General features: G+C 44.1%; 1 protein-coding gene across 1 annotated transcript; it reads right to left on the reverse strand.

The window, feature by feature from the left end:
- Positions 1-205: 205 nt before the first annotated feature.
- On the reverse strand, positions 206-26,640 carry lpar1 (lysophosphatidic acid receptor 1). The gene is made up of 3 exons (XM_061080724.1): positions 26,423-26,640; positions 11,288-12,043; positions 206-970 (listed from the first exon to the last, which is right to left on the reverse strand). Exons 2-3 carry the CDS (start codon positions 12,024-12,026, stop codon positions 630-632), a joined length of 1,080 nt encoding a protein of 359 aa, XP_060936707.1. The 5' UTR covers positions 12,027-12,043; positions 26,423-26,640; the 3' UTR covers positions 206-629.
- Positions 26,641-26,970: the final 330 nt, after the last annotated feature.

Here is a 26,970-nt window from a genome sequence, read left to right on the forward strand (position 1 = left end):
CTAGTGCAAAGACTCCGGCTCCACATGACGTCCAAAACGCAATCCGGGGGATTTTAGCTTCAATATTATACGATGGGAGGTTGAAAGGGAGGCCTGGCGTCCATCTTTTCTTTACAGTCTGTGGTTCTGACCCAAAACGTTGCAGCTGATATGAATCTGTCCTGAAACTGATGTCCAAGCCCATGAGCGGCGGGAGCAGAGTTAGAGAAGACCGGAGAAAGAGGATGGGTTCTACTGGCAAATACCTTCATTTCACAGATTACTTTTAAATAGTTCATATCAGCCGAGACATTTGACAACGAGAGAAAATAATAAACAGCTAAACAAAACAAATGCTAACAGTCTATCAGAGTCTGTGAAGATCAGACCATTCCTGTGTTCCTCCTCCACACAGAGATAACAGTCTCTTCATCTTTCTTCATAGTTGCCGTTCTTCTTCATTGAGATCTCGTTCAGCTCATCATCATCAAATCCGCTCCTTCATCTTCATCCTCACATGTCTTACGTTACAGTCTTTCTTTAATATGATCCATGTCCCTCTTGACCTTTGCATTCCTCCATTTCCCAGTTTCGACGAGAGATTAACCCTTCAACCAGTGGGATTAACCTCCAGGATGTCCAGCCCTCCTTTACACTACTGAGTGTTCGTTGTGGCGGTGCTGGGGGTGCTTGGGGTGCTGGTGGTGCGCCCCGCCGCCGCTGAGCACCGTGTGGTTGACGGACGAGGCCGAGCGGTCCGACCCCTCCGCCACCGTCCCGTTGACGTTCTCCTGCCGCTGGCAGCACAGGATCTGCCTGAAGGTGGCGCTCATCTCCTTGTCGCGGTAGGAGTAGATGATGGGGTTCATGGCGGAGTTGAACTCGGCGAGGAGGAGGAAGAACTTCTCGTAGGTGAGGACGTTGCAGTTGGCGCAGAAGACGTCGAGGAGGAGGATGACGAGGCCGGGGGTCCAGCAGATGATGAAGGCTCCTGAGGAGACAACGCAGAGAAGAAACTTAAATTAGAAAAATATGAAGATCGGAGCAGGAGTTGGTTTCTTTATTAAACAGCAGGATTATGAAAATAGTACAGATTTGCACAAGGTTTTTGCTGGTTTTAAATTTTATTTAAGACTTTTTAAGGTTTTAAAATCAGTAAAATTTACGATCAATGTCAAGTACGACAGATATGAGGTAATATCTGAATCCCAGAATTACAGACACTTCCATTTAAAGAAAACAAGGCAAATAGAGACATTTAAATAATTTACAATGTATATACACAATAATCCATCTTTTTTGTTTTCCAGCATTGTTCTGTTATTTTTGACGTATTTTGAAAAAGCGTTATGGGGAAGATTTGTATTTTTTTTAATTTAGAAAAGATATTTGTCTTGAAAACCTTTTTTTATTCTTCTATGAGTATTGTCAACATGATTTCAGCTATGAAGACAGGATCAAAGATAAGGTATAAAAACACTGTATAATTTATTTGCTGTATTTCTTGCTGTACACAATACTGAAGATAAGGTGAAGTAGCCGAGTAGAGAATAGACGTGGACACACCTTGTATCTCTCACACTACAGACAGTTATGAGTGAGTTTGTACAATTACAACTATCAGACTGCTTCTTTTTTTCTTTCATCTCTTATCATGAAAGCTCCTCAGACATGTGGTCTGGTCTTGTCTGAGGTATTTACTCGGCCGACTGCACGACAATTGTTTTTTCCTGTTTTGACCCAAACAAAAATCACTTTACAGCCACATTACAATCCACTTAACAACCACACCAGCAACCATGTCTGGAAGGAATCACCACCCTGCCCACTCTATAACCACATGTAAAAACTTACTTTTGTGTTTCAACTTCAGCCGCTGAAGTGAAAAACACCATGAAAATGGGAAATTGGTTGTTAAAGGAGGCAATAGCCAATTACTTAATTAGCCCCTTTCTTAGGATCTGCAAAACAACTTTAATAGATTCTTTCTTGGCCCGTGTCCCATCTTTCCACCAAGTTTCGTGGAAATCTGTTGTCTAGCTTTTGTGTTATCCTGCTCACAAACAAACTGAGACACCAACTTCTTCGGTGGAGGTAAAAGTTTGCTCCATAAACCAAGAAAAGGCTAAAACTTTCAAAATAAAAGCCCAGTTTCAAAGAATCCAACTTGGGCGTAGGATTCTTGATGTCACAGGAAATCTACAACATCGTGCTTCCCCTAAACGTCTCTTTCTGCATCGCCGGCCTCCATGATTCCATCATCATATTCATAACCCTCTGACCTCGTGTGAATGCATCATTGTTTCTCTGATTGGACGGAGTGCGTTAACACAGCGGAGGTCAGCGGGTCACCGGGGCCATTACTCATGTTGATGAAGCTTTAAAAAGAATCCTGTCCACAGATACCATTTGTCCTCACTATAAGACAACTGGGGGACGTTGCTCACTTGAGCCAGTCAAACCAAAAGTCTTGATGAGAAATGAGACGAGAGAGAGAGAGAGAGAGAAAGAGAGAGACAATGCTGACAGGCAGGCCTGTTATCTGTTAGTGTTCTGCAGGCGGCAGCTGCAGCGAAGGCTTGACCTCACTTCCCAGCTATGCACGCAGACTCTCCAGAGTTAGATAAATGTCTCAAACCGCTCGCAACCCAGCGGAGAAACTATCCCAACTATTTGTGTGTCGGCGAAACATCGCACGGTTCCCAGGAACAGAGTCAGCACGAAGATATGCAAAAGTGAAACAAAAAGAATACTCCTAATTATCTTAGAGTTATGTATCAAGTGTCCAGATTCGCACACAATTCAATCCACCTGTCAAGTGCGAAGACGATAAGATGAATGGTTCTCAAGATATGCAAGAGAGATTTGGGGAATTATAACTAAGCGAAAAACTTTATTCTTATATTCAATAAGGCAGGAGCCACATCAGATTAACAACTAAAACCCACACAATCTATTTGTTATTCAGTATCTGGCCCCGATACGTCTTCATGATTCATCCAGTTTCTCTTTGAAATGAGTATAAAAGCCTGTTTGTGTGGATTTTCTCACAGAATGAGGAATAAAACAGGTCTTTGTGTGAAGCGTTGACCTGAAAGGTTTCACCCTCGGATTCTTTCATTTCCTCTCTCAATCCCGGGATATACAGTTCGCTTGCGTTACACCCTTCTTCTCAAAATTTCCTCTTTTACACACACACACACACACAAAAAAAGAAGCTGGTTTACTGTGATAACATGGAGCCACACCAGGGTCACAGAGGTTGAATGTGTGTGTTAAGGAAACAAATACGTTATTTGACGGATTTTAAGTGAATCCCTCTGAAATGCCACTTGGAATGAGAAGACACAGGGCAAATGGAAAAATTCAGATCAAGGCTGCAGAGCTGGGCTGGAAAATGTGTAAAATGTATGGAAAAGCTACTGGAAAGTTTTCCAGATCTCGATGGAGTTCGGAGCTTCAGAGGAGCAGGAGATGTTGTTGTTGTGTCCTTGTCATCATAGCAACAGTTTTCCTTTATGACACATTGTGGTAGGCTCAAAGACACTTTGTCCATTTGTTGGTTTGTTTGTGTGTTTGTGAGCAAGATTCCGGAGAAACTACAAAGCGGATTAACCTGAAACTTGGTGGAAGGATGCTAAAGGAGGTAGGGAAGAGACCATTAAATTGCAGATCCATATCAGGGGGCAGATTTTTTTTTTTTAAATCGCTGTCTGTAACAAATATTGACCTCCACAATTTTGAGTTAGACTTTCGTTCCTCTTTCTTTTTATGTTCCTGGTTGAAGCAGGTTTCTACATGAGTGGGACCAGAGGCTGCACTGCCTGGGAATAAACACAAGGGAAATAATGGAGACCAGACTATGGCAATGAACCCCAAACTCCCACAAACACACACACACAAATGCCAAGCTGAGGGTGGACAAGAATAAACACTCACATGTGCAGACGCAAACACACGCAAACACTCGTTTACATAATTACACACAGCGCAAAAAGACAGATGGAGGAATGCTCAAAACAAAGACTGTCCATTCCACTCCATGTTGATCGTATAGCTGTGCGATCAACATGTCCACACAGCGTCCTCTCCTCCGGGTTAGGAAACATGGGATTTCTGTCTCTGTCGGGAAAGGGCTTCGCTCTAATGGCTGACAGGTCGTGTTTCTTCCATTTGTCATCACTAAGAAGTTTACGATATTGTTTTTCAGTGTTAGTGACGCATATTCGTTTGTGTCTCCAGCGTCGGCAGCTTGTTCTGTTGTCCTCAGTCACAGGAGTTTCATAAACATGAGGTCAAATGGCTGCAGGGATCGTGGTAGTGGTCCTGCGTGTTCGTTTGATCGCTGCCTTCCAGATACTTGGCTCTGCTTTGAAAAACAACTGCTAGGGATATGAAACATGCTCAGGAATGGATAAGACATCACAGTGAACAATATGGCATCCATGTTTTTTATTGTTAAAGTTAGTGATGCACGAGGTGTTGTCCGTTTGCCATTGTGTTTTCCCTGTAACAACTTAAAGCCTATTAGCCTGGAGCCAGTTCAGAGACCATCCAGACTAATATGTATTTGTAAGAGAGAAATGTGTAATTTCAAAACCTCCTGAAGTCTCTGATCCTTATCAAGCTGAGTCTCACACCTCAGAGTCTCAGATGTTTCCCACATGTAGAAACACACTTAACTCAACACAGAGCCTCATTACATTTCCATGTCTTACTGTCATTTCTCACATGTCGGCTCCGGTTTCCACTAATGTTCGACTCTCTCAGGCCTTTAACAGTGAACAAACACACAATATTAAATTACTCTTCTGGTGTTTCTCTCTGCCTTTCGTCCCATTAATCTCTCTCTCTTTCTTCTACTGGTTCCCTGTCCTCCGTCCTTTCCAATTCCTTTCATTTTTCTAACTTCCTCCTTCAGTTCTGTCTTTATTCTCTTTTCTTTACTTTTACCCCCCATGTCTCTCTCTCTCAGTTTTTCAATCTTCTCCTGTATCTGTGGTTGGGACCATGATTCCCACAGAAAATCACTTAGTGGACAGAAACCATTAAGTCTATCTGATAAGGGCCAATTGCTTCCCAGTTGTCCAGTAAGAGATTTGTTATTTTTTCCTCTATTCTCGTTTCCACATCTGTAAATCAAACAAACGCTCACTCACACACACACATACGGAGGAGATTAGACAAGTTCACATTCAGTAGCTTTAGAGTGTTTACAGTTATTAATGAAGAGGCCAGTGTTCCACGGTGATGGAGTCTGGTGGCGAGGTCACAGCGATCTGATGGATTCAGAAACACTGGAGGCACAGTCACTTCTTTGAAGACGGCTGTAATCTCAGTGACTGACTCGCTGAGAGTCAAACTTTTTTCGAACCTACTCGTTTCCTTTCTCTCTCTCACTGTGTTGGAATAAAACAGAAAAAGAAGTCGACAGACAAAACAAAGCACAATGGAGCTGTAACCTTCTGTTATGGTTTCCATCGAATCCACAGTCGCCACCAAAGTCTAAAAAAACTCCTTCGGACTCAAAGGGGCACTTTAGTCCCTCGGTTTGATTCCATTCAGCTCGAAGCTAAAACTCATCTGCCCGAGTTTTCCCGACAACGTTTGGTTTTTTTTTGTTTGGTGCCAACATGATTTCTGTCACATTCAGCCGCTGACATCCATTTAAAACATAACTACAAACCATAAACAGAAGAAATGTTGGTTTTAGGATCCAACAAACTTTATTTTAAAAACTGGGACTAAACTATCCCTAAATTATATTATTATATTGTACAAACAGTGGGGCAAAAAAGTATTTAGTCAGCCACCAATTGTGCAAGTTCTCCCACTTAAAAAGATTTTTGTAATTTTCATCATAGGTAAACCTCAACTATGAGAGACAAAATGAGGAAAAAAAATCCAGAAAATCACATTGTCTGATTTTTAAAGAATTTATTTGCAAATTATGGTGGAAAAATAAGTATTTGGTCAATAACAAAAGTTCATCTCAATACTTTGTTATATACCCTTTGTTGGCAATGACAGAGTTCAAACGTTCACAGTAGGTATGGTGATCTTTGGATGCAACTCGCATTCTTTCTCCTCCAAACACGACGAGTTGAGTTTTTACCAAAAAGTTATATTTTGGTTTCATCTGACCATATGACAGTATTGAGATGAACTTTTGTTATTGACCAAATACTTATTTTCCACCATAATTTGCAAATAAATTCTTTAAAAATCCTTGTGATTTCCCGTATTCTTTCCCCCCATTCTGTCTCTCATAGTTGAAGTGTACCTATGATGAAAATGACAGGCATCTCTCCTCTTTTTAAGTGGGAGAACTTGCACAATTGGTGGCTGACTAAATACTTTTTTGCCCCACTGTATATATACATACATCCCCAAGAAACCCATAAATTATACCTCTATTCAACATAAATAAGAAACGTACTCATGCAAAGACTTAACTGCTTTTCCAGAGCTGTTTTAGATTGACGTCCAATGTCAACAAAAGAGTTTTATGTGGAAAAATACTTCATCATTCATAAAATACTCTGGTAGTTAATGTGCTCTTACTCAGAGATAAAAGCTTCAGAGTGTTTCTGAAGTTAAAACAGTGACATGTGCTGTGGAAGCTTTCACTGATTCGTGTTTGAGGAATTTGAGGAGTTTGGTGGAAAGTGAACAACTGATGCTGCGGAGACGGGATCCATCAGGACAGATGCTGCGTTGTGAGTGATTATGTGATTACACACACACATATATACACACACACACACACACACACACACACACTTAGACAAAGAAAACAGGTGACATGACAAGCTGCATTCCGGGCGTGTTTCCACACTGATTGGAGGGTTTGGCTCGTACATGCTTTGATTGGTTCTGCTGCCAGAAAACACACATGCACTGAAGCAGCGGAGGGGCGAGAATGTGTGTGTGTCTGTGTGTGTGTGTGTGTGTGTGTGAGGGTGTGTAACCATCATTTTACTGGTTTCATATATCTATATATGAGCAGCAGTGACTGGTTTTCCGTAGCGATGCATAAGAAGTCAGTGTCGGAACCATCTGTTGGCATGTGTTGGGCCGGTGGTATGTGTGTTGGCGCTCCGCGGTGTCTGATGATGCGACCGCAAACAGCACAAGATAATCAGATCATTCACAGGAGCCCCCCCACATGAGCCAAGGCCTGACCCCAACACACACACACACACACACACACACACGAGTCATGGTTAATTGGACAGAGCTGTTGTCTCACTGATGAGTGACGAGGAGAATCCCTGTCGGTGTCATTCAAACTTTTCTTTCAGCAGAGTGGCACAAGTGGCCGGAAGCTGCCGAGGCTTTTCCATGAGCTCACATCACGGAACAAAGAGATTCTGTTGCAACAGAGCAGCAGCGTCCCCTTGACTTGTTCAATAATAAAAACAACATGTAGATGCAACGGTTTTCACTTGAAGTCAGAGTCAGTGTTCAGCAACTGTCCAACAAGGCGTGGCACCTGATGTGAGTCCATCTCAGCCACTATGTCTGCTGCAGGGGAGACAGCTCTGAATTCATTGGAAAGTTTAGGAAACGTAAGATAATCAGCGATTCTTCCAATGTTGTTATTTTACAGGTCTAATAGCATTGTATTGCACAATAAAAATAATAAAAAAGAAAAGTTCCTAGCACCCAAATTACCTCTAATCTACTGTAATGTCTATCTACTCACTAGTCAGGGTTAAAAAACTTCTGAATTTCTTCACCTGACATTATGAACATTTTAAAACCTGCTGTATTACGTCTAACTTCACTGCCTCTGCTGGCGTATCGATATGATTTTAATGACTCAAATCTGTATTTGTCATCTGCATGCCATGTGTCTCTTGTGCATCCTCATACTGCAAAACTCTCTCAATGGGAACCTAATCGTAAAACCCTTTATATCCCTACCAGGGGTCCCAAGCCCCTCAGAGTACTCAGAGGGATGTTTTATGTATCTATCTGTATACGTTTGTCCGAATAGTATTTCCACATGTGCGAGTGTGTGTCTATTTCTGTTATCGTTGGCAAAACAACTAAGTTACGAGCCAGATTCTGGTTTCATTCGTCCCGTCAGACTTTATGTGAATGGAGCCGAACACTGTCTCCCACTGTGTCGTTATCAAGCCTGAGGATTCATGTGAACGTGAGACAATCTGTGTAAGTGTCTCCTCATCCTGTCCTTCCAGGAGGAAATCAGCCGTGGCTGGTTTTACCGCATCCTGAGAGGGACAAGTGGAGAGGACGCCGGGCGGCGGGGGAGCAGTTATTATCATCTGGTCGGCAGATGGGAGAAGCTGGAAGGGGTTTCGCTGTGGGATTTACTTCACGGTCAAACGGCAACGGGCTGAACTCATCCTAACCTTCTTCCCTCAAGAAGACCGAGATAATCAAAAAAACCAGAATTCTCAATGGCAACGTTAACCCCACTGGAAAGTGATTTCCTCTTTGTTTTACATTGGACAGAGTTAAACACGGGGAACAGATAACAGGAGGTTTTTTCAAGAAGGAAATGGGAAATAAGTGTGAGAGAGATGTGAGTGAGTGATTGTACTGTAAAGCAAGAACCGCCCTTCAATCAGTGTGGTGTCCAGTGTCGTCCTCCGGGCTTTAAAGTGACCTCATCCACAAACAGCAGTGGATTCCCGACTGAACCGCAACACCCTCAATGAGCCGGATGCAAAAGGGAAATGTGATGGGTTTATTTGGGGGGTATTTGAAACAATAATTGCGCTCTGATGTTTCGTTGTTTTCTTAAATTATACACATTCAAACAAAGCTGGTTTAAAGTAGCAAATACACAAGACATGAATCCCTCAGTTCCCCGACAAAACAAACATTTATAAATGATTTATAAGCTTTTTCTTTCTATATGGGGAATCCTCAAGATAAGGCTTTTCTCTGCAGGGGGGTGTGGGGCAAGAACAGCTGCACAATTGGGTTTTCAAATTTTGACTAGAAGGGCACTGAACTGATAACCTAAACGATTTACTTCTTATCGTCCTTAAGAGTGGAAAGACTTAATATCTTTGAATTATTATTAAATGTTGAAAAATGCCCATGAGGCAACGATAAAGAAATTAATCTCCAACTTGCTTTCACGGCACAATTTGATCCAAACCGGCACAACGTGAACTTTTCTAGTTGCTGAATCAATAGAAAATGAAAATGTGGAAACACCATGAGAGAAAGGGGAGAGTATTTAAAAGGGAGAGGTCTATTACTTGGATATTGTATTTCATTTTTGACTTAAGAGGTATTAAAATCTGTTACTGTGTTACCAAGAACATCCCCCACCCTGTTAATTCAATCAAGCTGCAGCAAATTTCACACGTTCCCTAAATGTGCCTGAAGACTATTTCAAAACGTCACAAAAATGCTCTCTCGCAATATCAAAGAAAGAGAAAACCAGTTTGTGGATCCTTTAACGAGTTCATTCCAGACACATTCGTCATCATTCCTTGGAGACCTTTTTGTGAAATGCTGCAAACTAACCGTCAAACAAGTGAAAACACAACGTCCTCGGCGTTAGTCTGCGTCTCTGCACCTTACTGCCAGTAAATGGTTTGGAAAGTTTAAATAGGTTAAAACAAACAGAGCATCTCCAAGCTGCACGCACGCTTCACTTTCATACATTCTGTCCCATACAGAGCACATTCTACTGTCCACTGCTATGAATTAAGTGCAGAGCAAAGACAACAGAAGCAACAGGATGAGATAACACAGCACATAAGGAGACAAATCACCCACAATCCTTCGGTATGTTTTGTCTAGGACCAACACATCCTGCTTCCAGGCACGGAGAAGTCCTTTTTCCCACAGTTCACACTCTGCAACTACTGCTACTGTGCTTTTAAAAAAAAAAGAAGAAGAAGACAGCAATGCTTCTGTTCATCACATACCGCTGAGGAGGCCTGGAGACCCGTGAAGAGGGGAGCATACCTCCACTGACGGCTCAGACATTAAACTGCCAGACTGCACTCACAGGGCTCGGTCTGAAGGAGGAACAGGCGCTGCTTCATCAGAGCAGAGCCTCGTTACTGCATCCATCAATTAACCTCCACAGAAAACACCTCCACACGACACTGGGGGATTATTCTGAATTTGTGAAGCTTGTACATTCTTCAAAATTCTCGACAGACTCAAGAAAAGGAGGCAAAACTCCTGCATCACAGTTGTAAATGATGCAAGAAGCTAGATGGGGCGTTTTTCCAGCTTGTGCTAAACTGAAGGTTGATGATAATATTTATTTAGTGCAGTGGAGTGTAAAGGCTGATTTAAAGCTTCGCTCTTTAAGGGATTTTCCCCCAAATTAGACTGAAAACCTGCAGAAGTGGACGACTTCACCTTAAACTCCACCGTTTAACATCCACCACACTCTAGAATGTTATCTATCAACGTGCTATGACAGCAAAAGGAAACACAACCATCCCTTCATTCACAAACGTCAACATATAAACTAGCAGAATCCCTGCAGATTGGAGCTGTGGCTCGAGAGCAGGGCTGGATGAGTCGATGTGCGTGAGGCCTGAAGTCGTGCTAGGCAGACGCAGGGCTGGAACTCAACAGACACATTGTTCTGCTGCTGAAGTCATCAGGGTCGCACAGATAGACGAGTCATCCGTGTGCAGACAATGAGAGACTAGTGGGTGCACGGGTAGAAAACTCCACCACAGTGTCACTGTAACCTCTGTACAGCTCTGACCTTTATGCTTTTCTAATAACTTTAGATCTGGTGAAGTTTTAGACAGAAAAAACATTTCACTTCTAAACAGCTTTGGGGTAAGAAGGAGGCAGACAGATAGTTAGGTTGGAAGGAAAATAGGTATCTAGGCCAGTAGGTCGGTAGGTAGGCAGGTAGATAAGTAGACAGACAGACAGGTTGGTAGGTAGGAAGTTAGACAGGTAGGTAGGTTAGTAGTTAGGTGGATAAGTAGGTAGTTAGGCAAGTAGGTGGGTAGCTGGGTAGGTAGGCAGGTAGATAAGTAGACAGACAGACAGGTAGGTAGGTAGGTAGGTAGGTGGATAGGCATGTGAGTAGCTAGCTTAGTAGTTAGGTTGACAGACAGGTAGATTGGTAGGTAGGAAGTTAGGTAGGTAGGTAGGTTAGTAGGAAGGTGGATAAGTAGGTAGTTAGGTAGATAGGTATGTGACTAGCTAGCTTAGTAGTTAGGTAGACAGACAGATAGGTTGGTAGGTAGGAAGTTAGTTAGGTAGGCAGTTAGACAGGTAGGTAGGTTAGTAGGAAGGTGGATAAGCAGGTAGTTAGGTAGCTTGGTATCTTCCTTACCCAACACAATCGCCACGGTCTTCAGCAGCGACATCATGGTGTCCCGGTTGCGTCGGGGTCCCGAGCTGTGCCGCGACATCCTCATGGTCCTCTGCCGCACATACACAAAGATGTGGGCGTACAGGGTCACCATGACAACAAACGTCACCAGGTTAAACACCGCCCAGAAGATCAGGTAGGAGTTGCTGTACAGCGGCGCCATGTTGGAGCAAGTGGTCAGACTACAGATACAGTTCCAGCCGACACTCGGGATGGCGCCCATGACGATGGACATGGTCCAGATTATAACAATCACCACGACAACACGGCGGTTGCTCATGCGCGTGTGCAGCTGCATGCGGAACACGGTGATGTGGCGCTCGATGGCGATGGCGAGCAGGTTGGCCACGGACGCCGTCAGGCTGGTGTCGATGAGTCCCTGGCGAAGCAGCCACGTGGAGACGGTCAGCCGCCGGGTGTTCGGCCCCGTGTTGAACATCAAGTAGAAGTAGGCCAATCCGGCGAAGAAGTCAGCAGCTGCCAGGTTGGCCATCAGGTAGTAGATGGGGAAGTGGAACCTCCTGTTGACGTAGATGGCGACCATCACCAGGAGGTTGGCGAGCATGATGAAGATGCACACGGTGATGCCCAGGCCCATCACCAGCCGGCTGACCGTGTTCCATTCCGTCGTCAGGTTCTTTCCACTGCGGTTGTAGAAGAAGGCGATGGTCTCGTTGTAGTAGCACTGTTCCTCCTCCATGGCGGCAGCGAGACTTTCTGAAAGCAGAAGATAAACATGTAACGTCAGAAAAGAGATGTTCATGTCTGGAGTTTTATACATGTTCATGATGCTCTCACGGGAGCTAGAATTTCTGGATTTCATTATTCAATTTACTTGTTTTCCCTCAACTGAACCATGTGGTCGTCTTAGCGTGATGCTCTGGTGCTTTCTTAAGATTCGTGCTGATATCCAGAAAGACGATCTTTACTCAGAGAGCGTGTGTTTGTGTCTCTGAAAAAACGTGGAATTAAAGAAGCATTTAAAAGTCAAACTTTGAACTCTGTATTTACGTGGATTGAGGTAAGTCAAACATTAAGATACAGTACGGCCTCTGTGTTCCCTTCTGCGACCACATGTTCTGTTTTTAACCTTTAGTCAAAGACTGAGTTAATCTCCTTTTCGGGGAAAATGCATATATTCATCTTTCATAATGTTTAACACAAAGCACTGCCTCAGGACGCGTGCACTTAAACTGGTTTCTGAGACGGGGGGAAAACAAAAGAAATCCGTTTGGACTCAGTTTGATCTGTAGTTGTATGTTTGTGTGTGTGTGTGTAGCGCGCTGTGTATATCACAAACACAAAACAGCCGTCGTTGGGGCAGTAGATTTAAAAAGAGCATGGCTACAAAAAAATAAGAGGATTTGAGCAAAACTGAGAAAACTCTTGAGCAGCAACATGATGCTCGAGAGTCGACCCTCACACACACACACACACAAGCTCACAGGGAAAATGTGTGTTTGTGTGTAATAAGCTCCAGTCCCACACAGATGCTCGCTAGTCTCTCTCATTCACCCCAGACCGGAAACAGGTCCTCAGGGCTAGAGAGTGTGTGTGTGTGTGTGTGTTATCCATACACAAAGAAAGAGAGAGAGGATCCAGGGGGGAAGCAACTGAAGAAACAAGAGGAATGAAAGAGCGAGTATTAGAAGTTCTGGGTCAGAGGCCAGTGTTTTCGTGGAAATCCTCCTCTTTTGATTTACCTTCTAATACGACGGCTCAGATCCTTTAAACCGTCTTTTAGCTCCGCAGTGACACAACCCAAATCCCCCCCCTACCCACCCCCCCGCTCGGCCACAGACGAACCACAGACAAGACATTCTTACTATCGCATGTATTTTGCAACGTCGAGGAAAAACCATCACAACTTTTGACCCTGAAGAGATTCTCATGCCAATCAAAGGACTGGTGGGAGATGAGGTTGAGAGTTTGAAGCTTCTGTCTTAGATCGGAGACATTTATATAAATGTTAAATGTTTATAGCTCTAACACATAAATTAGCTCCTCCTAAATTCTGAATTCTGAATCCAAGCCAAAAGCAACACAGCTCATCAACTAGATGCCTGGATCATAATATTGGCAGTGAAACACATTCTTATGTTTTCTCAGCCAAAAAACCCAGTGAGTAATAGACCAGTGATGGTTTGAAGGAAGTCTTCATCAATTAAATAAATGACATTCTGGACTCTGTTTAAATCTCGAATGTCCCGAGAGGAAGCGATAAGGACCTCCGTCTTGTTCCATGTTTGTTTGCAGTGGCTGTAAAACGTTATAACAGCAGCAGCACATTCAATTAGCTGAATTGAATTAGTGCTGCTTCAGACAATCCAGATGTGATTTCTGCACGTTGATTTTTACGAGACATAAGAAAATAAACAGCGGCCGCTAATCTTTATAATAGGGTGACATTTTCTCATTGTTTTACTCAATGTAACTCACGTGTCAGTCAATCTTTTTATTTATGAATCTATATATTCAGCCTCCTTTAAATAACAGGTTCACATTTTATCTGTAATAAAATGTAAGGTTCTACTTCTATTCACGTTTTAATTATCTGTCTTTCGGTCCATCAGCAGGATCAGAAAGAAAAACACGACGAATTGCTTTGAAACTTTGTGGAGGAGCGGATCAAGATCGAAGGAAGAACCCATTCCATTCTGGGTTGAATCCAGGATTATCCTTCCAATTTCTTTAATATGGAAAGACAGGTTGTCCACCTAGGCGGAGACATGTCCTCTCCAAATGCCCTTCCTGGTGCCCCCCCTGAGGAGGTCACGTCTTGATGGAAGGATGAAGTAAGGTTCAGGGAAGAACTCGATAAAATTTGGTGCAGATCCAGATCAGGGATCACTGTCTCTAACACTGACGTTTTCAACATTTTCAATGATTTCCCAGGGAAAAGTTCAAGGCTCTTGATGATTCAAAGCAGGTATATTCAAAAGGATTGATATCTCCAAGTCTGAGATTTAATTTAGAGCAGCTTGATTGAATTTGAGGCCTGGACGAAGACATTCTGGTTCTGATGTATGCAAATAAACCTACTTCTGAATTTGATGTTCATTAACAGCTCTTCTTCCTCTTCCCTCCGATGTCTGGGTTGTGTTTTTATCACATGAGAAAGAACATTATCCAACCTGCGTGCAACTTTGAGGTTTTTAAGTGTTACACACATCCAGAGAAAACAATAACTCGGCCATTAGGAGCAAAGAAGGGAGCAGCTGAGCGACAGCAGCGTCACTAATGCAGGATCAATCCCCGGGGGCCTCGGGCGACACTAATCATGGCAGATGAAAGCTGCTCGACTCCGCTCGTCATCTGAGGATTAACCATTAAACGTCTGCAGGGAGCCGTCGGGGGGGCATTAGATGCCTGAGGCCAGTCATCAGCCCGAGAAAGTGGCAGGAAGTGTCAGTGGCCTCTCAGAACACATTCCGAACACTTTCATCCGTCGCTGGGAGCCTGCAGAGGGAGATCCTGTCGTTGTGTGAGTGAGTGTGTGTGAGTGAGTGTGTGTGTGTGAATGAGTGTGTGTGTTTGTGTGTTTGCTTGCGACAGCCAGTGGGTGGGTCTTGTAAAGTGGAAAGACTGCGTAAGAGAGAGACAGACCGACTGAGGGGATTTTAGATTTCTGTGCTGCTGCACCTGGGTGTGTATCCACCCAGTAAAAGACAAACTTTGAATTACTATGTTGTTGCAGCATTTTGTGTGAGTCTGTGTGTGTGTGTGTGTGGGAGAGGAAAGTTTGGGAGTGTGTGTACAATGTCTTGAACTCAGTGTGTTAAAGAACGAGAACAAAATGCTCGCTGTGCCAGAGTGTGTCGACACGCTATCTTAATAAAGTGTGACGAAGTCTGGCTGTGCGGACAGAGAGGAAAGTGTGTTTGCTGTGTGTGTGTGTGTGTGTGTGTGTGTGTGTGTGTGTGTGTGTGTGACAGGCTATGAATGGACCACCCTGGAGTCCATACAAATGAGGTCATAACTCAAGCATCAGCACCAGAGCTGCATCCGAATATTCAGAACATCCAGTTAATTAACACAAACACACACACACACACAGACTAATAACCGTTGTGTCTCTTTCACCATTAAATACACACTTCACGAGCTGTTTCCAAATGAGCAAACACACAAGACTCAACCGTCTACACACTACGAGTTAACCATCGAGTGACACACACCCTGAGAGGATGAGACATCTCCACAAACAGCTGCTGAGGTTTGAACCCGACACCTGGCGTGAAGCGGCGCCAAGCGGGTGTCTCGTGGCGTCGGACCGATGCAGTTGTCCTTTCTCGATGTCCGGCTGAACAGCAAACACACTTTAGCCAATCTGAGGCCCCGGCAGACGAGTGGGTCCGAGGGTGCGGTCAGCTACAGCTGGCACATCGTTATCTTCAAGCGCTTGCCAACAAAAACCTGGTCTGACGTCAGCGGCGCCAGTTTTTACCAAAAGGTCTCAGTATCAACACAGTGATGCTCCGACAGAACAGACAGCAGGCGTCCGCTCGGTTTCATACACACACACACACAGATGGTCGTCTCGTGCACTAAGTGGAACCTCTTCCTCTGCAGAGAAGTGGTCTCTCCGGCTACCTGGCAAATCCGCCCTTTTATTAGCAAGGTCGAGGAGCACATGGCTTTTAAAAGGGAACGGGAGCCGCCACTCTGATTGGTTTATTGCCTGTTACGACCACAACGCTAATGGTTACTACTAAGTAACGAGCATTACGGCTGTTAGCCCTTTGAACCATGCACCTGGCACGTTCTCTCGACGATGTGGAGCAGCGCGGGATCATGGGAGTTCTTCACCACGAGTGCCGATCTGACACGACTCTACCCAAACCCGAAACGTGATATTATTATCAAATGTCTGATGGATCTAAAAAAAACAGGACTTCAGCAGGGGAGAACCACGTTAGCTCGGACCTGCAGTAATTCCCCTGACCGTAATCATATGGTCATAACCGTAACCATGACAACAAATGCCCATTAACCCAAACGAAGAAGCACACTTATCTCCGACCGCGATGTTGCCCTAACGTCGCCCCTAGCAACCAACGGTGCTCTATCATTACACGGTTTTCTGTTATTATTGCAAACAGGCCTTTATTTGATAGTTGATAGCGGCAGTGGAGGAAACCTCGGAGGAGAGCGAACGCCAGGAAGTTACCCGACCGGCCCGGAGTCGAACCGGGGACCTGCTGCGAGGGGGGGGGGGCATGTGGTCAGAACGTGTTTTTAAAGAGTCACTGTGCTGTAGGTCTGAATCTCCTCGTGTGTTTTCTTATCTTTTGGGCCAACACCTACCGAGATAAACCCCCCCCCCCCGACCTGGTCCAGTCCAGTGGATGTTAGAACAGGAGTTAGATAAACGTCCACGGAGCCAAGTCTGTTCTCCGTCTCCAAACAATTCATCATCCAACCTTCTGCTCCCGCTATTTTGAATACGATCCTGAGAGAAACAAAGCTTTATGGGAAACTATTGAACTTCCAATTTGACATGTTTTTCCTAGAAAGGAGAGGAGAGTTAGTCTGTATATTAGAGAACATTAGATTTATTCCACTAGGATTTACTCAAAGTGATGGATAATTAAAAGATGAGTTCGACCACATCCTACATTATTTTCCAATAATAGCAGACAAGCAGTCAGTTGGGTATAAAAATACTTAATCGCGGGTTTCTTTGAGTTCAGGGTTTTCTATTTCCAGTTGGACAAACATTTTATTATGCAAGAGAATCGAGTTCAGCCGCAGTTCATCTCCATGATATCTCAGACTTTACTGCTCACTCTGTGTTTTCACAGCTTTGAGAAAGAATTATTCATTTCTATAAAACTCACAAAGCATCCCAAGACTGTTTTTTTTTGTTTTACGATCACACCTGCGTGAATTATCACAGTGAATAAAAAGTCCGCTGCTCACATCTGGGTCATGATCAGGATTATTTTCCAAGATGTAAAACTATTTTTAAACGCATGAAATAAATCACCCAGAATAGCAGAGACGAGCTGTTCAGCCTCTTTGGAAAGCAGACTTTGATGTATGAGGTGTGAGCGATGGAGGAAACATCTGAAAGGGGAAGAACGTCTCATCGCTGGATGCTTTTAGAATGAGTGTGGACTGAATAACTCAGATGACTCAACTAATATTGAGTGTCTGTGCTAATTGCGTGAGGGAAACACCTTCAGGGACCAGAAGTTATTGCACATGAAAGAGTTTATGTTGACTTTTAAGGAAGACACACTTTTCTGAGCAAATACTATGTATTTCTGACTTTACACCCACAGGATTTTTTCCCATCTGAGACATTTGGAATTGCTCATGGCCGGTTTTTTATTTGTTTTACGGAATAAGGAATACCAAATAAGAAATTAAAACAATCTGAAACAATGACAAGGTCAAACACATTCATTTCCTGATTGGTTGCTAACACTCTTTGGACCAACTGCACCGTAGAAAATCGAGAAATCACAGTAAATAAGTTGTGGGTGTGTTATAGATTTGGAGCTGAACATCTGGATGGTGATTGTTTGCGTTTTTAAGGGTGTAGAATAAATTGTGCTGGACCGTGACTCAACCTCTGACGATCCTCTGTGGCTGTTTGCCGTTTGTTTGCAGGTGTCAGGGCTCTCATGTCATATTGATGCTTTCTGCGTGTGTTCTGTTGCAGGCAGAGTATTATGAGATTTAACTTTTGAACGTGAGCCTGATCCACATATTCCCACTTGGCCCTGATGTGGCCAAGGAGAAGATGTTTTTTATTAGGGCTTTCCAGATTTCATTCCATTCCATCACATAGCTTTCTGCAGTCTTTCCCAGTTTGCCTGATTTCTTTCTGTTCCCTTCTTCCTCACTCCAACTCCAAGTCCCACTTTCTCTCCCTTTACCTCGTCTTCTGTCATCTCCCCTTTCCACGACTTTTCCTCCCCTGTCTCCTCCTCTCCTCTACCACCTCTCTCCTCCTCCTCCACCACCTCCCCCTTCCTCCGCTTTGCCAACTCTCCACACAATGTGCCCATTGTTTCTGTAAACCCACCACAGAAAGCAGAGAAACGATCTGCTGCAACCCAGGATATACACAATCTCTCTCTCTCTCACACACACACACACAGGCCGCCATTCTCCAACCTTCTCTTTAACATCACGGATGAGTGGACACGAACCACACACACACACACACACACTCACACACTCACACACACACACACACACACTCTCAAACAGTTGCAGCGCAGCGGCCGGGCTCAGGACAAGGGCTGGATTGAGAGGTGGTGTTGAGTCATGTGTAGCTGCAGCCATGCTGGGCTGATTCACGGCTTGTCGGTGGATGATTCCCCCCCCCCCTCTCCTACTCAGGACACTTAAGCGCTTCCATCGCCGCCCGTGAAGCCCCGGACGGAGTTCACTTGTTGCTGCTAAATTACACACGGCTCTGAAGAGACGGGCTGAGCGGCTTTCACGTCGGCTTCTGGTTGGTCCAGAGCCACTGGAAGCAATGTTTCATTTCCACATAACAGCCGGAGCCATAAATAACACATAATAATAACGATAAAATTATTCCAGGGATCACAGCCTCGGGACAAGCGAAATCCAACTCATGGGTTATTACCTGCGGAGGAGTGCACAACGCACTCTTTCATTTTGCAAAGTGTCCGTCCAATAAGCTTCTTTGCTTTGAGGTATTTCTGCTGTGATCTGTTCCACATGTTTTGCTACAGCCGGGTTTTCGGGCTAAAACGGCCGGAACAAGGAAAAGTACGACCGGGAAGTTAATCCATGGAAAGCCCTCAGAAATGTTTAGTTGACTATAAGCTGCGTGACACAAACACGTATGAGTTCAGCGATTCGCACGTAGACTCGGAGGCAACTGGTCGTGGCATAGGCAGCGTGGCCAGATGGGAAATGTTGGAAGTTTCGTAGCATAAGGTTAAAATTAACGAACGCGACCAGAGGAGAGATGGACGCTAAACCAACTGGAAATCTTCTTCCGGTTTACACTGGCACACATATGCACTTGTGATTATATCGACGGGGATTAGCCTAATACTGAAATGGAGCTAAAACGCTCACTTGGACAAGGAGCCTTTCAGTTTTCCAAATTGAAATGTGGATGTTGTTTAGTTGCTTCCACTGAGAGACGGGAGTGTTTACTTTAGTGAACTGAGGGTTTTGTAACAATGACTAACTTCTTCTTAACAAGGCCTGGACCCAGAAGAACAGCCTCTGCCCTACGTGTCAGCCTTCTCTGCACTTTATTGTTGGGTGTGTTCAGTCGTCCTCTCATGAAATCACATCCATTGGAGACCGACTCCACCGATTACATCACCGTGGCTCAGATGCAACACGGAGTTGCGTCAGCGCGGCCCGCAGAGGATTCAGGGTCCGACTCCAAAGGCTTCGGCCAATTTATCGCTGATTGCTCCGCACGGTCACTTGTGATAATCGCGGAGTTCTGAATGGAAATAAAAATGCTTGCATGTGGTGTGACAGGCGATGTGCATTCAAAAGAGAGTGATTCAAACAAAGAGAAATCATGACACAGATCATTGGATCACTGCGCATGTACTCAAATCCCTGAATGTGCAAATAGTAAACTCATGCAGCGACTCATCATCTTCCTAAGTTCTTCGGCGTCTTCTATTTGGCTCCTGTCTTCATTATCTGTATTCTTTTTCCAGTTCTGCTTCCATTGCGTGTTGGAAACTTCATCTATGCACTTCTACTTCTATGAGCTTTTACTAAGGTGCCGTCAGGAAAACACATCCGGAGTTAAGTGCACGTCTCAAAGGAGATTGAACGTTTGGAATGTAGCTTATATTCGAATGTTCTGACTATTTCCACATTTGGAATTGACCAGCGAATATAACGTTTAAGTGATGATGATTGATTTTTTTATAACCTTAATTGACCCGTGTGCATGTTGCCCTTCAACACACACACACAAAGAGAACAGAGACGCTTTTACAGTCGAGCACTTGAGTCCAACAGAGAATGTTTCACTTGCTGGAAACCAGACTGAAGACTAATCAATCAAGCTTTATTTGTACTGCACTTTGGAAAACAACAGTTACAAATAATTTATTTAAATTGATTAAATCCACTTAAAAGGATAATAACCCATAATAACAGACTAATGGTATTTAAGCAACTTAATCAACAATTAAAAATTCAAAGCTCGGACTACTTGTGTGTTCAGGACATTTGTGTTTGTTGTGTTGAGTTCTTTGTTGGCAGCAAATTGCTGCTTCAAGCGTCTTTGGAAAGTCTTTAGTCTCTGTGCTTGTGGACAATCCTCTCCTGCTCTTCCTGGAAGATCCTTTCAAACTCTGTCGGGCTGAATGCTCGCTGAACTCCCCTCTCGGGTTTTCTGGAGTTCAAGTTCGGGGCCATTCAAGGACATTCAGCGACTCGCTCCCCTGACCATTCAAGCCCGTCCTGGCTCTAGGTTTTGTTTTTTTGTTGTGATGAAAGGTGAAGTGTCGTCACCGTCTGAGTTTGTGCGCTCTTGGCTGCAGTTTGAGTCACCGGGGGATTAAAAAACAGGTTCTAATCAAGTCATTTAAATTAAAAATCCATATTTACCAAAAGGGCTTGACAGAAGTGTAGCTGTGGTTAAATGAGCCAAGGGCGATGTTCTGTTTTTTTGTTCCTCTTTCTGTCTTTCTCACGACTAATTTCAAACACCAACACATTCATATAAACCCGAAAAGCAGAATTGAAACTCGAGGAACAAAGAGTGTGGGACGATTGTGGGACATTAATGGGAGGAACACGGGGAAGCAGGAGGTGAAGGGAGTGTTTCTCAGCAGCTGTTATTGTCGATATGTGATGTTGCATCATGGAGGTTGTGCGTTGCTTGTGACCTCGAAGTTTGAAACATTGCGGCCGCGCTGCCTGCTCGTGGCTCGTGAGATGCCTTGCTGACAATCAGCTGATTTCGTCTAACTCGCACGATGTTTATGTTTATTTAAATCTGCTTCTCGATAGATGACTGGACATATTTGATGATCTCTGTGACATTTCACATAACCAGCAGTAAACTGACAACACATAAAGTAACACACGGTTTTTACGTCAACGGTGCTACAGGACTGGACTGCACAGGAAAGATAATGATGTTAAAAATAGTTAAAACTGCGCCTGTTATTTTTCACACATATACACACACACGCACACACACACAAAATATGGCAAGTGTGGCTTCCTGTCACAACCACAGTTTTACAAGCACAACATTACTGCTGCTCGATATACTGACATTTGAAAGGTGTCATGATATTCTGCTGTCAAAAAAAACAGACATTTTATTTGTGTTTTTGTTGTATATATATATATGTATATATATATATATATATATATATATATATATATATATATATATATATATATATATATATATATATATATATATATATATATATATATATATAAGAGCTTGTCTTTGGATTGTAAACATGCAAACTCCGGACACAAAGGCCTCTGGCGGCCATCAGTTTCAACCCCAGAGCCTTGTTTCTGTGAGGCAACAGTGTTACTACATGTAAAAGTAAAACATGGAAGTCTGAACAGAGAGATGTGACGTATGTCTGCCAAAGCCATCAATCAAAATGAGTCAACCAACAAGTCCCTGGCCCCCGTGACAGGCTGCAGGACTTCATCATGAGTTCTTATATCCAAGTCATCCAGCAGGAAACCTCAAACAGTTTGGTGGCCAGTGGTCATGATATGAAGCATCACGCCGTCCTGATAGAGCAATAACAGACAAGGTGGTAGAAATGATACTTTATCTCATTTGTGACACGATGGTCTTTGCATTGTACTTATTTTTGTATATCAGGATTTTTCTAGATTTCTACTTGAACGGCTGCATCCTCAGCGCAATAGTTTAATAGGTATAAACAGAATACCAGGAGTGTACAGTGTACATTAATAAAATAAGTGAGTATTTTATTTTTTATTCTCCTGGTTCCACAAATGGACAGAGTAAAGCACATTTCCAGTCCTATCAAACACCTAATTCTGTTGGCACAGCCGTCAGAGGTAATTTAGGATCCAGATTCATGGCCAACGACACATGGGAATGCAGACCGGAGGAGCCGGGGATCGAACCACCGACCTGCAGGTCAGTGCACGACCTTCTCTGACTCCTGAACCACAGCCGACCTGTGTCCGCTCTGCTCTGGTCACATAGGAGAAACCTTTACCAGGAGAGACCTACACGTTGGTTTGAAGCTTTGGTGAAATGCTAATCCACTGACACATGATACAAAGACAAACATCAGTCACTCTCTGTTCTGTCAGTTACTGCAGCTGATCCACTGACCACGGAACATGTGACATGGCAACACTAATCAGGACAACGGATGTGATGAGCTGCTGAGGAAGCATTAGGACGTCGCACTGTTGTTCATCACATCGTTCGGCTGTTGACCACAAACTCACACAGACTCACACAGACTCACACATGAGCCGGCACGACAACCCAAGAGGAAACATCACAGAAAGAGAAGTTTAACTGAGGCTGAGTCTGTACAACTACGCATAATTATGGACACGCCTTACCTCTGGAGTTTAAGTGTCGCTACAAGTTTGGAAATGCTGCTGTCCCCGTTTTAGTTTGAAAACTTTCCATCACGATATAGCCATCGCTGATTCGTTGGGCTCCTATCAAACAACCCCCTCCCAGAGGAAAACAACTGGGATTAGCCTCGGCTACCAGTGGGGAACGCAGCATGGATAATCCATTACAAGCGTCACTGACCCTGGTGTGTTTGCTATCAGCTGTTGTACAGTTCAATTCTAAGTTTTTTAAATGATGCAACTCTTTACATGAGTAGGAGACGAACTATATTTCGAGCGATGCCCAGTGGACGAGAGCTGGCGCTTTGAAAACACCTTGTTCAAACCAAAAAGTAGTATTATGGCTTCTAGCCTGAGAAGCTCCACAAACAAGCATCTGTATAAGAATGATTTCGGATATAAAGTCTGTGATTTGTAGTAGTTGTTGTGTCTTTAATATTCTCATGGCTGTTTAATAGCTCAGAAAGTGCCATTCTGGTACCTGCGTGAATGTGGAAGCAATCTGGATGCTGGGAGGAGGAATGGGTGGAATGCGGGTGCTTAGACGAGGGGGAGGAGGAATCGTGCCTTCACTAATCACAACACAGATGTTTCAAGGACCCTCTCGTTTGACGGATGTCAGAGCTCATGGAGGGAAACATAAAACAATCATCTCCGCGGGAGACTTCAAGTCGTTGCTGCGAGAAGTCGGACGCACCAACTTGTCCCATCGTGTTTTCCTATTTGCTGGTGGTGGTGGTACGTTAAACAAACAGAACTCGCTGCACCAGTTAACTGGTTACTGAGGAAACCACCGAGGTTCCCAAGAACTATCCCAGTTCCTGTAATGCCGGCGTTGTTGTGTCATATCCATGGTGACTCAGCTGGATTATCCACTAAATCTCAGGATACAGGAGAGTTTGGAGGATTCAGAAATTAAGACGGTTGAGAAAAACCGTTGGGAGACGTGGGTCGAGCTGCACGTGAAGTCAAATACAGCTCATTACATCTAAGTGCAGTGCAATCTGTGTCATTTCAAACCAATCACTGTCAGATTTGTTTGTGTGCAAAAAGGCTAAAGAAGAAGCTTTGCAAAATGTTTGGTTCTCTCCAGTTGTTACTTATCTCCTCGTGTCCTAACCCTCCTTTTCACAACTGTGTGTCTTGTGCAGGTTCACACTGCAGAAGGGGTTTTCACAAATTAGCAAGTATGACTAAATAGAGATACATATCTACTAAAAAAACAAACTTGGTCTTGTGGCTGCAACCATATATCTGAGAAATATCTCAGTGAAGAGCAGGAACATTTCTTCATGTGTAAAGTGGAAAGGTTAAATGTCTTATTTTCAGGCCCCAGGCTGAAAACCCCTTTGGTCTAGTTTCCCTGTCCCACCTCCAGCTGTAGCACTTGTGCTTGCAAATGTCTTTAACTTTGATATACTCTCTATTATATAAGTTATTCCATACACAGGTGAGAATTGGCCTTAAAAGTTAAACACACGAAAACAGAGTCAACAATCAACAAACGCTCAGTCTCATTAAATTCCGTTAATTAAAAAGTCTTTAGAGCCATCGATCCTGTCGGTTTAGAGAAGAGTAAACGCTGCTCGCACTCACACTCCGGCATCAAAGACCCCCTGGGGTCTGTGGCGGTGGGGGGTGTGGGTAAACGCTGTTCTAAATCTCTGTTGCGAATACACAAATAAACAAACTCAGACACACACAAACACACACAAGCAGTTGAGTCTCCATAACCTTAGAGGACATCACATTGACTTACATTCACTCCTGGCAGGCTCGTTTTTTGTATCGTTAACCATAACTACTACTTGCCTAATTTTTAATGATTTGCTAAAAGAAGACTGGTCCCTATGATGTGAGTGTGTAAAACGAGTGAGGCCCCCACAACATGAGTAAGACATAGACCACACACACACACACAAGCTTACCTTTCAAACCTCAGATTAATTGGGTGAAAAGGGCAAAGATAGGAGTATATGGTTCTTCTTACACTTCAGCTGTGGCTAACAGGAAAAGGTCAATCGGGAAGATTATTTCTAATAGAGGTAGAAATAAGAGAAATGGACCAAAATCATCCGTGTCGTTATTCTACGGGTAATTGTTCCATTTTTTTTTCACACTTCATCGTGATCAGATCCTGAAAACCACGAAACACACTCAACAAACCTCACAGCAATCAGAACTATTGGTTTTTATTCCACCACACTATGAAAATCTGGAGCTGAGCTGCTTTGAATGAAAAGTTTAAGAGTCTCCAGAGACGTTAGAAAATCTCCTCATGTGGACACGAATACTACGTTTCACAACAGCCTGGTCAGATTTTTTCGGACTCCGGCCAAAAGCGCTGGACGGCTTCGTGGAGCATCACGACTCGGGCAAGGAAAAAAACCCAACTCTGAACTTTTAAGATGTGGTTCCTTGGTGAGACTCGTAATGTGAACCCACGAGTGCCGACAGAGCTTTTGTGGCCTGTCCACTTCCTGAACTGCACAAGACTTTTTTTCCCCCCGATCCACAATGCAGAGCTCCAGTTTCCTTCACACTTTTCCATATTGGCTCAGCTTCGGTGGAGATAATCTTTCTTCATATGCACATGTCAGGTGACAGAGAAAAGACGATTATAGAAGGTATAATAGCTCTAATCATGCATCATGGATAGGAAGCACCTGGCCTGAACTGTGCAGGGAGGTGGTGAGATGTTTAATGTTGAAATACTTTGTCAAAACCACCTCTGCTCAGATTTGACTCTGAGGACAGTTAGTTATGAGCTCAATGGAGGTGAGGAATCCCACAGTGGCCCACATGGAGAATTAATGATCTTGTTTGAGTGGAGGAACCAAACCCCATCCCCACAGGGTCACACCTTCATCTCACTCCACTGAGAAGTGAAGTTGCTGATTAACTGGACGGTGCATTGGATCCTGTTGGTGGCAAACATGCAGCATTAAGGCGTTTACTTTGGGAGGCTGCCAACAATCCGATGAACCAGGATGAGCTCCACTATCTTTACCGTGTTCCTATAGGTTTCCATATGAGCCAACAGATGCTGGATGGGCTGCAATGACGAGAAAATTCACATTCCCTGAGTTGCAGATCAGCGTGGAAAATCAAGACAGATGTCAAACTCTGACTCGCAGACCCAACGCCCCTGCTTGTGTGTGTGTGTGTGTTTTTTTTCCGCTCACTCCCTTCCACAAATATTGTTCCAGCCCCAGAGTTTGATAACGAGCCCAGCTCTGGCGCAACACGTCCTCGGGCTCAACCTCTGCAGGCGCACGACACATCGTCTCCAGTCGGAATAACGGTGCTTCCAATCCAGGCATCTGCTAAAACCATCGGAGCCTTTATCTGAACCCTGGGCTTCCTCACTGCGTCTACGTGGCACACAGGTACACACGCAGATGCCCACAACGTGCGTGCGTAATAGTTACGCGTAAAAGCGAGCCAAAGCAAAAATCAAATTCCCAAATGGATCAAATTGTGCAATGAGAAGTAATGTAAATAAATCCTACTTACATGGTGTATTCCAGTGAGAGCAGTGTAGGTGGAAACTTTGTTTTCTCAAGTTTTGGATCCGTGGAGCCTGAGGTCCAACAGAGTCAAAGACGCAGCGGTTTACTACAAGACTCCAAATCCAGAAAGCAGCCAGGTGTCCCTGTCATTGTGTGTCCGTGCAGCGAAGCGGTGTCCTCCTCCTCCTCCTCCTCACACTGTTTCCCACCAGTTTGCGAGAGCTGCTGTTTTTTCTTTTGTAGTGTTTTTTGCAAAAGTTGCCGTATTTAATTTTCTTTTCCCGGATGAAGACGCCCTGATGCTGCGCTGCGTCTCCGTGGCTCTGTGGCGCGACTGCTCCACCAGCCTCTCTCTCTCTCTCCCTCTCTCTCCCTCTCTCTCTCCCTCCCTCCCTCTCTCTCTCTCTCTCTCACACACACACACACCTTTGTCTGCACTTGACGTCTCTCTCTCTCTCTCTCTCTCTCTCTCTCTCTCTCTCTCTCTCTCTCTCTCTCTCTCTCTCTCTCTCTCTCTCTCTCTCTCTCTCTCTCTCTCTCTCTCTCTCTCTC

This window comes from Limanda limanda, chromosome 1 (assembly GCF_963576545.1).
Source record: "Limanda limanda chromosome 1, fLimLim1.1, whole genome shotgun sequence".
NCBI lineage: Eukaryota > Metazoa > Chordata > Actinopteri > Pleuronectiformes > Pleuronectidae > Limanda > Limanda limanda.

Coding starts and splice junctions, on each gene's coding strand:
- lpar1 (XM_061080724.1), bottom strand. CDS start 12,026: ATGGAGGAGGAACAGTGCTACTACAACGAGACCATCGCCTTCTTCTAC. Junction 971..11,287: donor GACCGTGGCGATTGTGTTGG/GTAAGGAAGATA, acceptor TTGTCTCCTCAG/GAGCCTTCATCATCTGCTGG.